Source organism: Mauremys reevesii, linkage group 6, assembly GCF_016161935.1.
Source record: "Mauremys reevesii isolate NIE-2019 linkage group 6, ASM1616193v1, whole genome shotgun sequence".
In the NCBI taxonomy this organism is placed as follows: domain Eukaryota; kingdom Metazoa; phylum Chordata; order Testudines; family Geoemydidae; genus Mauremys; species Mauremys reevesii.
In genome coordinates this window covers 9354947-9370577 of record NC_052628.1, presented here as the reverse complement: position 1 = coordinate 9370577, position 15631 = coordinate 9354947, and the positions used below count along the sequence as shown (strand labels likewise).

Below are 15631 nucleotides of genomic sequence, written 5' to 3'. Positions count from 1 at the left end.
CAGACATGTCTAGAAAAGGGCTAGCATAATTCATTAACTTAAAAAAAATCTGTTTACACCTATGGGGGTCCATTCAGAATCAAAAATCAGTCTCTTAGTTGCACGCCCCCCAAAACAAGTGTGCAATTTTTTAACATAAGGGGATAGCTTCTTGATACTTGTACTTTTAGGGTCCTGAACTCAGTTCTTACAAGAAATCAATCATTGCCTGACACCTAGTAATCACAGTAACCTAGAGTGACCGAGTACAAATATGAATGTCTCTTTTTCTCTGCATTTTCCTTCTGTTCACATACAAAAATAGCCATCACTTAAAAACACATTTATTAAATTAATCTTATATTGTTTAATCTGTATGGAAGGAGTAGTCAATAGGCGGACCATAGGCCAAATCCGGACTGCCAGACGCTTTTGAACGGACCACCAAATCTTTTTATTTACTTATTATCATTATTTTCTCGAGTCTGGACCTTGATTATACCTTGACAAAAAATAACTGACTACCCCTGCTATAGGGTAACGCAGTACTTGAAAATGAAAAATACGAGTCTACATCAAAAAGAGAATTAAGTGGAAGATCTTTTGCTGAAAGAATAGCCATAGAAACAGTCCTCACATGAAAATTACAGTTCGTATTTGATTTTGATCATTCTTTTGGAAAATAATTTTTTTTTTCTAAAAATATTTGGAAGCCTGACTGGGTTTTTTGAGATCAACATTTCGTGATTCTTCTCTGAATTGCAAGTTTCCTCAGAAGACTAATACTTAAGGCCAACAGACACTGTAATGTCTTAAACAAATCCCTGATAAATGTGAGCTAGACAAGTCAGAAAAACATTATGATCTCAAAGATGAATAAAAAGGCTTTTATGAATAGTGTTTTATTGCACAATGGTATCACACCCACAATGGACTACAGTAGCATTAGCACATACACTTTATGTGGCTAAAATTTCATTCTTCACATAAGGAAGTGTGCATTCTGATATTAAAAAGGATAGCAGAGAAGGAGAATATTCCCCCATGGAGGATTCAGAGCTTTATAAAGATAATTAGTTGGAATACACTGTTTAGAAGCCAGTAATAAAAGCCACCATCAACAAGAGTCAGTAGTTGTGTGGAAACTGAAGCAAGAGTAGGAAAATGAGGACTATAGCCTTACTTGCTAAAATTTCTCTTCTTGGTGATGTCATGCTCAGGGGTGGCAGATCCTCCTCTTGCAGGATTCAGAGACAGCACAGAGCTCTGTCCAACAGGTAGACTTTACCATAAGGACCCACCCATGCAGAGCTTGCCAAAACAGACTACTTGCAAGACTGAACAGCACTCTCCAAATCAAGAGTTTAGCTGTCCAGTTGCTCCTGCAAAGGGGAGACTTTTTTGTGGGCATGTCTTTAAGAAGGCTGTCCCCAGCTGAACACAGCTTTCTACCACTTCTGAAGTCTGCCAGGGGAAGACACACCTAGACAAGGGGCTTCTGGTCACAAGAGAAATGTAATCACACAGTATATTTAACAGAGGAATAACGGACAGAAGATTGCTCTTTTTGAACTTTATTTCTATTGATTTAATTTTCGTAATGTATCAACAATACAAAGGACTATCTAGCTCATAATGTTTTGTGAACTGTGAATCTTAAAGCTGTTTAAGATCCCAAATCTTTACTACATAGGCAGAATATTACAAATAAATACACTTCAAAGCTAAACGCTTGGGAAATCCTTAACTTGCAAAAATGTGAGATGGCAGGCACTTAAAAGTTCCCTCTCTCCTGGTCGAGCCATTGACCATGCAAAATTACAGATACTGCTTTGCCTTAAGGTTCTGCAACGTCATCGATCACTTGGGCATCTGCTCTGAACCTAACTCACCTTTTAACCACTTCAAAATTCTTTAACAAAGCATAGGCTGGCAAAAGGCTCATCTCTCTGTTCCCACAGTCAATTACTCTCTCTACCCCTCTTTCACCATGAGGCCACTGACAGCCCATCCATCTGTAGTATCTTACCTGAGCAAACTTGTGTATTTGTTCTACTACAGCTGCAAAGAGAGCGTGGACACTTTCATCAATTAGACTCTGCATGTAATGTACAGCTTCTTCGTCAGAGAGGTCCAAACGGAACTTGTCCTGCACCTGGTAGGAAGAGATTAGAAAGATCAGCCCTTTTATACAGAAAGAAAACTCTGGCCTTGTATTGTAGAATTCCATTTTTACTATATTTATATACAAACAAGGCAAATTCCATCTTCCAAGGAGCACACACGGCTGCCGCTGGACTCGGCACAATTACAGTTGCCAACTTTGGTTGGATGAACTCCTGGAGGTTTCATCACATGACATTATCTTTAATTAAAAATAATCTTTCATTCCTGGAGACTCAAGGACAATCCTGGAGGGTTGGCAACCTTAAGCACAAACTGAGCTGTGGACAAGTATCTATGGGCAGAAAAATTCAATCTTATCATTCTGTATGCATTTCTCGGGCGGAGGGTGAAGAAGGGAAAACATCTGAAAGACCATCTATATTTAACAGAAAGAAAATCCTATTACTGAATCACCTTCTGGGTATGGTGTTCTGTCCCATCTAGCGGCACCAAGACCATGTAGAGAGAGAGAGATGAGTCTGCTCTACAGCCTTAGCTAAGAGCCAGTTGGCTTTTAGCTCATGCGGTAGAGGCTCGTGCACTAAGCTTCAGAGATCCCCAGTTTGATCCTGCCTGCCGATGACTGGGATCTGGTAGTGTTACTATAGTCTAATTCCAAAGCAAAAGTCACTTCTCCCAACAACTGAAAATTAAAAAAAAAATTGTTTTGGAAATCTGATTTTGGTGAAATGGCCAATCTATTAATACAAAGTTTCAGAACAGGCAGCCTACTCGGTGCTCAGCTAGACCAATGGGTGCCACTGCAAGAACCTACATAACCAGTGGTTGTAAGCGTAGCATTCATTATGAGACACATCAAGTTTGAGCTCTACATGTGGGCAAGCAAAAGTTCTTTGTTTTATTGCAAAAATGCAGCTGAAATATTTCAGATGGTCCTAATAGTTGTTGAAAGCCTGCAAAATTCCTTTTGCCTAAAGCTAAATTAAGAATAAATTGTCTTTTTGAAACTGTAAGGAAATTAAGTAAAGAATATGGAATCAGTGTAAGGATGAGCACATCACTCCTATGAAAACCAATCTCCGTATGGTAGATGAGACTTTGATTAACTCAGATTACATCCTTCATATGTAAACAGTTGATTGGAGACACTGGTACTCCTACATCGTTTGTTGTTTTGACAGCAGCATATTTTAAATATGATACAAAAATGGTTTGCCCAGTACTTACAAATTGTACACAAACTAAATGCTGAGAGCATAATAATTAAGGACAAAGCAGCAAAGTGTCTAGCTTTTATTACTAGAGAAATTCTCCAGTCTCCACTTTGTTTTTCTTATCGCTATTCGGAATAAGCAAAAATCACTCCACCCTGAGCTGAACACTGCAGACCCTGAGCATGCTCAGTGAAAACCTAGGATTTCTAAAATGGTGCCCTGGAAAAAAGCCAAGTATATGTGTGTGTGTGGACAGGCAGACTCACAGCTCTGAGGTAAATGAAAACAGTGAGCATGTGCAAGATTGGTGGCTATTGAGCATGTGTAGTAAGGGGTCACAGAGGTCAGTTAGCTGATCAGAACTTGTTTTAAAGGTCAATCAGAACTCTGAAGTAATGCTTGATACTGTGCATGTGTGAGTGAGATAATTGCTTCTAAAAATATAAAGTTATATTTGGAGGAAGCTACAAATGTACCTGCAATGTGCTACAATGTAGCACAAAAGGCCAGCTGCCAGCAGGCAGTTTCGGAGTCTGAGCCTGAGTCAGCGAGAGAGACGATCGAAAGAAGACGAAAGCCAGGAAGAGGAGCCAGAGAAAAAGCTAATGAAAAGAAGTCAGAAAAGCTGCTGCAGAGAGATAGGAAGAGAAAGAAGAAAATTGGAGTGGAATAAAGTTGATTGACCACAAACTCTGCAACAGTTTTTTAAAGGAATTCCAAAAGGATTTATAAAGTAAGCCTGTTATTTGTTTAATTAGAGTCTAAGTATAGTGTAGGATAGTATATAGGGTTAGTGTGTGTGTGTGTATGTTTATAAGAATGCATAAAATTCTGTTATTAATTGCAACATATCTACTTAAATTTTAAAGCAATTTAAGAACTGCTGTCAGCGATTTGTTACAAACTGACCACTTGTAACAAACTGCTTTGCTTAGAATCATTTACATTATATACTATTGTAGTTTGAATGCTCTTTAACTTACAATAAGGGATTGTGTCTCATGGTTTTGTTTAGGATTTTAGGCTGGACTGTATTAGGGATTATTATTTACATCAACTCAAAAGATATTTTGTTTTGGAAAAGAATACTGCCTGTGTCAATTACTTTATCGGAAGGATATATCTGTGTCCTTTAATATTTCCTTAACCCCCTTTAAACATATATCTCGGGAAGAACAGACTAAGGGGGCAATAGGCAGACTATTACAGCAGTGTCTCAAAATCCATTTTTCGGGGTAAAAACTCTCTTTTCCCAAACTCACGCAAAGCCTTGACTTATGTACATTTCATTAAGGTGAAATCAATGGCTTTTCATAAATGGAGACTATCTCCTTAAGAATTGTTCAGCACATGTCAAGATGGCAAAATCGCAGAAGTGTCTTTCAAGCACAGACACGCCTCCCCTATATTCAAACCTTTGTTTTAATTCAGCTGCCAACAGCTTAGCTACAGTGGCAAACAGGACCTTGTTTTTCAATAGCATTGAGTGGCCAGTGGCCTAAAGTGCTTTGGGGGCATTTATTAAGCCTCACAACAGCTGGGTTAAAATGACCATTTCACAGATGTGCAGAGTGAACAGCTTTGAGGCCAGTATCTTCAAAGGGAGTCCCTAAAGTTAGTCACTTAAATATCTAGCCTATTTTTTTCATGTGCTGACCACCTAGTAGCTTTCATCAGTAATTGTGTGTGCTTAGCATCTCAGAAAAATCAGGCCCCTTGTACAGGTGGCCTAAAATTTCCTCAGGTGACTTATCCAAGTTCATGTGTATTGACTCACCTTAGAATAAAACCAAAGAGTCTAATACACATTCTCTTCTAACCACTACCACTCAACCCCACTGTTTAAAATGCCCAGTAGCAATTTCACAGGTGACTGAACAATTTAACTAATTATGACTACAGGGTAAATTTTGAAAGGGCTGAGGTTGTCTCTCATTTCGCTGGTACAAATTTGCCCCTTCATTTTGTGGTCCTAAAGAATGTTGGGTAACAAATACAAGCACATGTGCATCTAATTAGTAGATATTAGGAGGAGAATGGACCATCATACTCACTAGTCTGACCTCCTAAAAAACACAGGTCATAGAACCCCAGGAATTTCTGTACAAGCAGATCACTTTTTGAGCTATAAGTATCTTTTAGAAAGGCGTCCTGTCTTCACTTCAAGAGACCGGAAAACCTCGATGTCCCTAGGTAAGTTGTTTCAGTCATTAATTATCCTCATTATTTAAAGACTGTGTCTTTTTTCTAGTCTGAATTTGTCCAGCTTCAGCTCTCAACCGGTGCATCTCATCACACCTTTTTCTGATAGATTAAAGAGCTGTCCATTATAAGATATCTCTTTCCCATGTAGGTACTTATAGATTGTGATCAATTCATCTCAACCTTCTCTTGGATAAGCTAAATATATTGAGCTTCTCAAGTCTCTCCGTATATGTTTGTTCGCAAGACTGAATATTTTCTGTAGCTTTTTTCTGAATCCCTGCCTATTTATCAACATCCTGTTTAAAGACTGGACATAAGAACTGGACACAGTAGAGAGATATTACTTCCCTACTCCTACTTTATATTTCTCTGCTTATACACCCATGATCATGTTTGCCCACTTAGCTACAGCATCGTACTGGGAGCTCATGTTCAGTTGATTAGCCACCATTGCCCCCAAAGTTCTTTTCAGAATCACTGCACTGGAGGACACTGTTTTGCAATTTGTAAGTGTGATCTTCATTCTTTGTTACTAGATGTATGACCGTGCATTTGGCTTTATTAAAATGTATGCTGTTCAAATAAGCACTCTGTACAAACTGATACGGTCATCGGTATAACTGATCTGAGCCCATCATTTACCACTATAAACTTGTCTCCTCTGAAGGCTTTACCAGCAATGATTTTATATTTTCTTTCAAATCATTGATAACAATACTAAACAAAGACCCAACAATTCTCTGTGGTAACCCACTGGACATACCCCATTTATAGTTACCTTTTTATCTCCAGCAGTTAACCAGTTTTTAATCCATTAAAACATAACATAGGCTGCATTGATTTTGTACAGTATTACTTTTTTCAATCCAAATGCCATGCAAGACTACGTCAATGACTTACAAAAGTCTATTATATAAAAAGGGTTACCTTTATCAAACAAAATTCTAATCTCATCAAAAATCAACACCAAGTTTGACAAGACCCATTTTACTTAAAATCATGTTGCATTACATCCTTTAAGTCTTTACTGACTATCCCGTATCAGTCTTTCCATGAATTTACCCAGGACTGATTTTTTGCTAACCAGTTATAATTACCCAGGTCATCCTTTTAAATATTGGCCTGTTGGCTGTTTTCCATCCTCTGGAACACTGAAGAAGTTCCAAAATGTGTTAAAAATCAACATCAAAGGTTCAGAGAACTCTTTGGCCAGTTCTTTTAATATTCCTGAGTGCAAGTTACCAAGTCAAAAATACTTACTAAATATTAATTTAATAGTTGCTGTTTAGTATGTCCCCTAGTGATGGAACAGAAAATATATCATCATAAGATATGAATACATCCTTTTCCTCTCCCCCTCCACTCAATTTCCTGAAGTGCTCTAGAACTGAATTCTGGGTATACAATGTGAGTGTAAACAGAAGCCAGAAAAAGTGATAGATCTCAGAAATATAAAAGAAAGAGAAAGAAGTAGGCTAACAAGTAAACCTATGATTGGAAAAAATGTTCAAACTGTTCAGAGGAAACAAGAAAAAAAAAGCAAAACCCAGATGAGCAAAATGTATGTTTTTAGCCTAAAACTACGTCTTTCAATCAATGTCACCCCATTTATGAAGGCAAAAGAATCAGAAGAAAAAAAGAGTTTCACCTTCATCCCCAGGTATATTTATACAATTGACAACCCATCATGCACATATTCATCGAAACCAAGAGTTGAAAACAAAGATCACTCCTCTGTAACATAACAACCCTATAGCAACTGGTCACGTATATGATTATAACTTGCCTAATGCAAATTTTTTTTTAAATTATAAGCCTCTTATTTTTGATATCATAGAGTTTCAACTTTTACCAAGCGACTAGGATCCCTATTCAGAAAGGTACTTTAAACACGGAAGTAGTCCCCAATTGACTTCAGTGAGACTAGTTATGCTTAAAGTTATACACATGCTTAAGTACCTTACTGAATCAGTGCAGGGGTATTATGAGCAGGGCCGGCTCCAGACCCCAGCGTGCCAAGCAGGCGCGTGGGGCGGCATTGTCCCGGCAGGGCGGCATTTGGCTCCGGCGGACCTTCCGCAGTCATGCCTGTGGGAGGTCCACTGGGGCCCCAGGACGAGCGGACCTGCCGCAGGCATGACTGTGGCGGGTGCGCTGGTCCCGCGGCTCGGACGGAGCTCCCGCAGGCATGACTGCGGAAGGTCCGCCGGAGCCGCGGAACCAGCGCTCCCGCCGCAGACACTTCTGCCCCGGCCGCAGGACCGGGGAAGGGCGGCGAGCCGGCCGCCCTGCTTGGGGCGGCCTAATTTCTAGAGCCGCCCCTGATTATGAGGACATTTCAGCAAAAATGTTAACTACATTTATCTAAGAAAAAATGAAACTCCTGTAATGCTGAACTGTGCTTTGCACAATTCTTGTAATCAAACACATACTCTATCCATTTTTAATCTGCTTGTAGAAGAATGTCCTCTTTGAGAGCCTTAAAGCTACTGATGTTAAGATGCTATATCAGCCAAATGCTGGTAATGACTATTAAATATTTATTGCCTTTCTTGAGAGGAGACTGGCACACATTTCTGTTCAAATATACCAATTCTGCTACAGTTAGATTAAAATTAGACTACTATTAACAATCGGATCAAATGCTGCTGAGCACTAGATCCTTGCATGACAGATTTTCAGTGCTGCGATAAAAAATGACTACTGCAACCTAGGTGAGAAGGAATATCATGAAATGACAAATTATTTCTTGAGTTGCAGTAATACCAGAAGCAAGATTAATGAATATTGACTTATGGCTCTTATAACAAAACGAATACTAAGGTGTTACTACTAACCTCTCAGCAGCAAAGTAACCCATTGTTTCTCAAAGAACAGGTGGTACTGGGAAGAGATTTGTGAGTTTGAGATCAGATGATTTTGGAAATCATAAATACTTGAATTTGTGCATTTCATATCTGAAACACACAAATATAGTGCCTACCACAGAGAGATTAAAAACAAAGAAATTAACCTTGTGCAATTTATATACAGCCTCATTTTTGGAATTTAAATGACACCAACTCTCCTCTGTATGCTTTTAAAGTTATTCCTGGTTGGCTGCCACTCACCAAGAGAAAGGAACATCCTCTGCTCAAAATGTACAGGATAAATCTGATTGGATTTTTTTGCCTAGATTCCACAGAGTTGTGATTAAAAAATAAACTTTTCTATTTAATCAAATGAAACATAATTCCATATGAATATTGCCTCTCACTATTTATATGTTCTAGAATGAGAAGCTTGGACAAAGATTAAAAGGTTTGATAAAAAATGACTGACTGTCTTTTAAGGCTTCATTATATTATTGTAGCATCTAGCAGCCCTAGCCAGGGACCAGGACCCCACTGTGCCAGGCACTGTACAAATACAGAACAAAAAGGGCTTAAAAGTCTTCCCACTATTTAATTGTATTGTACTTTCGGTAAATTAATAATAAAATTATCTTCGGTAGGACCCAGGGTGTGCTAGGAATTTTCCAAATACAGAAGAGCACAACTCTCGTCCCAAGAACAGATAACAGGTAGGGGGAAGAGAACAACAAATAAACAGTTACGTTAACAAATACATATGATTATGAGAAGAAAGCTATACTCCAGTTACCCTCAAGCATGGCAATGACAGTATGTTTCTTATAGTCTTCATAAGCAACCTGACTGCGGGGAGGAGACAGGCCATGAGGATGAAGTAAGGAAGGCTCTTTTGTGAGCAAGGGATAGCATGGATGAAGGCATGGAGACAAACAGAAGTTGTTGTTCAGCGCATGAAGGAAATTAATAGAGGGCAAAAAAATCTTGTATCTTTGTTTTGTTCATTGCTGGCCCACCTAACATGTGAGCTCAGCTGGCTATCAAAGAAAGTAAAAGGAAAATTGCAATATAATCTTTGCTGTGTGATCTCAACAGATCTCAGACAAAACTGGTTAGACTTGATCAGTAAATGGTTGGGAGACATCCAAGAAACAAAAATGCTACAGGAGATGAAATTGGAGATTTAGCAGGTGATACTCCCCTCAAAATCTTCTCTGAGCCAGTGACCCAGCACAGGGCTAGGAAGCATTGTGATGCTGGACAACAATTTGTTTTAACTGATATGCACCAAAGCTCTTCGATATTCCATTACTGCTGCACCAGACAGGTTCCACAGCAATTGGAGAGACTGCAGATAGAGCATCAAACAAAGCCTCTTTCTACTTTGTCTGACAGAGAAAAATTGCATACAATATTTGTTTTAACATGGCCTAAGCCACACTTAGTTGGAAATTCTGGGTCAACTATATAAATTATGTCTGAGTTATTGCTATTGGGAATATTTTACCTGTAGTTCAAATGATTTCCATGTGGATGGAGTGTCATAACTGAATTTCAAGTGTGTTTTACAAAAGAAGCGAGAACACATTTCATACATCCTGCTGGTTCCGTAAGCATGTAACAGTTTATTTCTCGATTCATCATGCTTATACATACTAAGACATTAAAGTATTAGTTATTTTGCTAGGATTCCTTTTTCTTAGGGCAGGTCTACACTAAGGGCGGGGGTCGAACTAGGGTACGCAAGTTCAGCTACGTGAATAGCGTAGCTGAACTCGAAGTACCCTAGTTCGAACTACTTACCCGTCCAGACGCCGCGGGATTGAAGTCCGCGGCTCCAAGGTCGACTCCGCCACCGCCGTTTGCAGTGGTGGAGTTCCGGAGTCGACTGGAGCGTGCGGGGAGTTCGAACTATCGCGTCTAGATTAGACGCGATAGTTCGAACTCCGAGAAGTCGAACTCACTGCGTCGACCCGCGCGGTAAGTGTAGACATACCCTTAGTAAGCTTAAGAAATATACAGGCAATTATCAGGGAAGATAATTTACAATGTTATTGTTAAAGAAACAAGTCTTACCTATCACCAGTTTGAGGGTCTACATTGCACTGTTTCTGGTTTGACTGGACTCCCTTTTAAGGCAGGCAGCACTGATCCTTAAACCAGTCAGAGAAGTTGCATATGAGCAACATACATCCCTCTGTTCCCCAAAGAGCTAACCAAGTTGCCTCTGCAACACTGCTAGCCTGAGCTGAGGTGTAGGCTAGAAATGTAATTATTTTCTCCAAATTCATTAAAAAAAAATCTCTAAGGCAGTACAGGATGGCTAGCTGTATATTAATAAACAATATAAAAGGACTGACTGCACATAAATATTCACCAAAAGCCTGAGATAAAAGATTTGCTCAGTAGCTTAACAAATCTGAGCTGTGGGGGACAAAGAAAGGAAAACTAGTTCCAAAGCCAAACAACCCTCATGCGGTGTGATCTGTTACCAGCTCCCTCTTGCAGGCATTAAATGTTGTCCAGCTGAGAAACTGCCATTGATTTCATTTGTGGCAGCATCACACAGGGAGGGAGGCACTCACTCGGTGACAAGGTTCCAAACGGTTTAGGGCTTTGCAAGTTAAAGCCAACACCTTGAATGTCACATAAAAGTTCACAGAAAGCCAGAGCTAGTGCAGGAGCACCTGTGCAACATGCTCTCAATGTACTGAATTTCAGTTGCTTGCATGGCCATGCAGAACAATACCACTAGGACACTAGGCTATCTCAAGTGTGTGTGTGTCTGGAAATAGTGTTAAAATGTAACATTTTAATTTTACTTTTAAGGGGGAAAAAAAAAGTCTGAATACTGTCCCACAAGTACTGACCATGGAAGGTCTGCTACCTGGGACTTCTTTCTTCATGTTTGTTGAAAGTTAATTTGATGCAATCTAGTACAAAATTACATGTGTACTAGTTTAAATTTGTAATTTGTTTTGCTCTGTTAGAAACAGTAACAATCTTGGGAATACAGAGAAAATAACAAATCCAATGCATAGTTCTTGCCCACTCCACCAAATTTTTGTGCAAGAATTGAATATTTCCCATGGCCACAGATTTGACTTCCCCAAATAATGGATTAATAGATTTTTACACCAGAAGGGATCACTAAAACATCTAATCAGAACTCTCATACATTACAGGCCATTACATTTCACCCAGTTATCCCTATATTAAGCCCAATAACTTGTGTTTGATTAAAGCATACCTTTAGGAAAGCGATCCAGGTTGATTTCAAGACCTCAAGAGATGGAGAATCCACCAGTTGCCTTGGTAGTTTGTGCCAATGGTTAATCACACTCATTATAAAAAAAACCTGTGCCTGAAGTGATTAGTAACCTGCGGTGCGAGTTCAAGCCTAAAATTTTCAAGATATTTTGCAAACCTTGAGCTAGCTCTTTGGGGTAATATGTTATCAATATTTAATGCTTATCCAAAGCTGCTTGAATGCTCCACGTAGTTAAATGAGAAAATAAACCAGTGTTCAAATTTTGACTGAATAGTACACATGACAACCTTTTTCCTTAAAATCTCTGATTGATATTTATTTAACAGACTAATTGTAAGGCAGTCATTGTGAAAGCTGGCTGCTACTTGTGCCTCCAGCAAGGTTAAGTAGCACTGCAGGTATTGACTATGATTAGCTACTTAATAATTTGATCATTGCAATACAGAATCACTCATTGCAAAGGCAGCTAGAGACACTTAAGACATCTGTGTGCCTAGAACTGAATAACATTCTCTAGATCGGTGGCTTTCAACTTTTTTTCATTTGCGGACCTCTAAAAAATTTCAAATGGAGGTCCAGACCCCTTTGGAAATCTTAAAACAGTCTGCAGACCACAATGGTCCACAGACCACGGTTTGAAAACCACTGATACAGATGAAAAAGCAGTGTGTCTTTTGATTAAGCCATATACTACACATATACGTACATACCAGGAGCACCATTGCTAGGACTTAAAGAAAGGCATTTGATATCAAATTCTATACAGATACTAGAATGCTTTGTGCAGGGATTTTTACTGTTTTGCATCTAAAGTCGTTAATGACAGTCAGCATTCAGTGTTCAAGATGGAGAATCTAGTCTTAAGTTTCTGCCTCGACTCTTACCACACTTCATAGTTCCCTGAACATGGGCATTGTCTGGTTATCTCTGCTCTACAGTATTATGTAAAAAATAGTTAATTCTTTCACCTATTCAGACGTTTCTTGCATTCACCTGGATAAATTTACCTAGGTGGTGTTCCAGAGAAGACCACAGCTTTTGTTTTTAGGCAAAAATCCTACCATATCGAATAGATTACACTTTCTATGAAACCATCTACAGTTTTCTGTAAGGTTTTCTCTACAGCTGCAGGTTTCAGAGTAGCAGCCGTGTTAGTCTGTATCCGCAAAAAAAACAGGAGTACTTGTGGCACCTTAAAGACTAACAAATTTATTGTAGCATGAGCTTTCGTGAGCTAAAGCTCACTTCTTCGGATGCATAGAATGGAACACACAGACAGGAGATATTTATACATACAGAGAACATGAAAAGGTGGAAGTACGCATACCAACAGGCAGAGTCTAATCAATTGAGATGAGCTATCGTTAGCAGGAGGAAAAAAAACTTTTTGAAGTGATAATTAAGATGGCCCATAGAAGGTGTGAGGAGAACTTAACATAGGGAAATAGAATCAATTGGTGTAATGACCCAACCATTCCCAGTCTTTATTTAGACCACAGTTAATGGTATCTAGTTTGCATATTAATTCAAGTTCAGCAGTCTCTCTTTGGAGTCTGTTTTTGAAGTTTTTTTGTTGCAAAATTGCCACCTTCAAGTCTGTCACTGAGTGGTTAGGAAGGTTGAAGTGTTCTCCCACTGGTTTTTGAATGTTATGATTCCTGATGTCAGATTTGTGTCCATTTATTCTTTTGCGTAGAGACTGTCCGGTTTGGCCAATGTACATGGCAGAGGGGCATTGCTGGCACATGATGGCATATATCACGTTGGTAGATGTGCAGGTGTACGAGCCCCTGATGGTGTGTCTGATGTGATTAGGTCCTGTGATGGTGTCACTTGAATGGATATGTGGACAGAGCTGGCATCGGGCTTTATTGCAAGGATAGGTTCCTGGGTTAGTGTTTATGTTGTATGGTGTGCGGTTGCTGGTGAGTATTTGTGGACTCTCTCCTCAGGCCCTATGCTACCAGCACTCCCAGCTATCTTCGAGACACCACTGACTTCCTGAGGAAACTACAATCCATCAATGATCTTCCAGAAAACACCATTCTGGCCACTATGGATGTGGAAGCCCTCTACACTAACATTCCACACGAAGATGGACTACAAGCCATCAGGAACAGTATCCCCGATAATATCACGGCTAACCTGGTGGCTGAACTTTGTGACTTTGTCCTCACCCACAACTATTTCACATTTGGGGACAATATATATCTTCAAGTCAGTGGCACTGCTATGGGTACCCGCATGGCCCCTCAGTATGCCAACATCTTTATGGCTGACTTAGAACAACGCTTCCTTAACTCTCGTTCCCTAACACCCCTACTCTACTTGCGCTACATTGATGACATCTTCATCATCTGGACTCATGGAAAAGAAGCCCTCGAGGAATTCCACCGAGATTTTAACAATTTCCATCCCACCATCAACCTCAGCCTAGACCAATCCACACAAGCGGTCCATTTCCTAGACACTACTGTGCTAATAAACGATGGTCACATAAATACCACCCTATACCGGAAACCCACTGACCGCTATACTTACTTACATGCCTCCAGCTTCCATCCCGGACACACCACACGATCCATTGTCTACAGCCAAGCTCTAAGATACAACCGTATTTGCTCCAATCCCTCGGACAGAGATAAACACCTACAAGATCTCTATCAAGCATTCTTAAACCTACAATACCCACCTGATGAAGTGAAAAACAGATTGACAGAGCCAGAAGAGTACCCAGAAGCCACCTACTTCAGGTCAGGCCTTAATAAGAAAATAACAGAACACCACTAGCCATCACCTACAGCCCCCAACTAAAACCTCTCCAGCGCATCATCAAAGATTTACAACCTATCCTTAAAGATGATCCCTCACTCTCACAGATCTTGGGAGACAGGCCAGTCCTTGCTTATAGACAGCCTCCCAACCTGAAGCAAATACTCACCAGCAACCGCACACCATACAACATAAACACTAACCCAGGAACCTATCCTTGCAATAAAGCCCGATGCCAGCTCTGTCCACATATCCATTCAAGTGACACCATCACAGGACCTAATCACATCAGACACACCATCAGGGGCTCGTACACCTGCACATCTACCAACGTGATATATGCCATCATGTGCCAGCAATGCCCTCTGCCATGTACATTGGCCAAACCGGACAGTCTCTACGCAAAAGAATAAATGGACACAAATCTGACATCAGGAATCATAACATTCAAAACCAGTGGGAGAACACTTCAACCTTCCTAACCACTCAGTGACAGACTTGAAGGTGGCAATTTTGCAACAAAAAAACTTCAAAAACAGACTCCAAAGAGAGACTGCTGAACTTGAATTAATATGCAAACTAGATACCATTAACTGTGGTCTAAATAAAGACTGGGAATGGTTGGGTCATTACACCAATTGATTCTATTTACCTAAGTTAAGTTCTCCTAACACATTCTATGGGCCATATTAATTAAAACATCAAAAAGTTTTTTTTCATCCTGCTAACGATAGCTCATCTCAATTGATTAGACTCTGCCTGTTGGTATGCATACTTCCACCTTTTCATGTTCTCTGTATGTATAAATATCTCCTGTCTGTGTGTTCCATTCTATGCATCCGAAGAAGTGAGCTTTAGCTCACGAAAGCTCATGCTACAATAAATTTGTTAGTCTTTAAGGTGCCACAAGTACTCCTGTTTTTTTTGCGGATACAGACTAACACGGCTGCTACTCTGAAACCTGTCATTATGCAAGGCACTGCATTTAGCCGTATGGAGTGGAAATCCATCAACTTCATGAAAAAACTCGTACAGATACAGACAGACATCATCTTCCTTTCCAAATGCAAACAGATGGACATCATACCAAAAGGACTAAAGGTAAAAAATCCATTACAATCTACATACCACACAGACTATGCTGACAGATTGTGCCACACTCTCAAAGAAACTGCGAAACCACCTGATCAACATCCTATACAGCAAACAGGGGA

At 39.8% G+C, this 15631-nt stretch overlaps 1 protein-coding gene across 1 annotated transcript in view; it reads right to left on the bottom strand.

The window, feature by feature from the left end:
* Positions 1-15631, bottom strand: part of PIK3C3 (phosphatidylinositol 3-kinase catalytic subunit type 3) — a 131159-nt gene that overhangs the window by 4433 nt on the left and 111095 nt on the right. The window contains exon 24 of the mRNA XM_039545351.1: positions 2009-2134. Coding sequence (XP_039401285.1) covers positions 2009-2134 — 126 coding nt within the window. The remainder of the gene's footprint in view (positions 1-2008; positions 2135-15631) is intronic.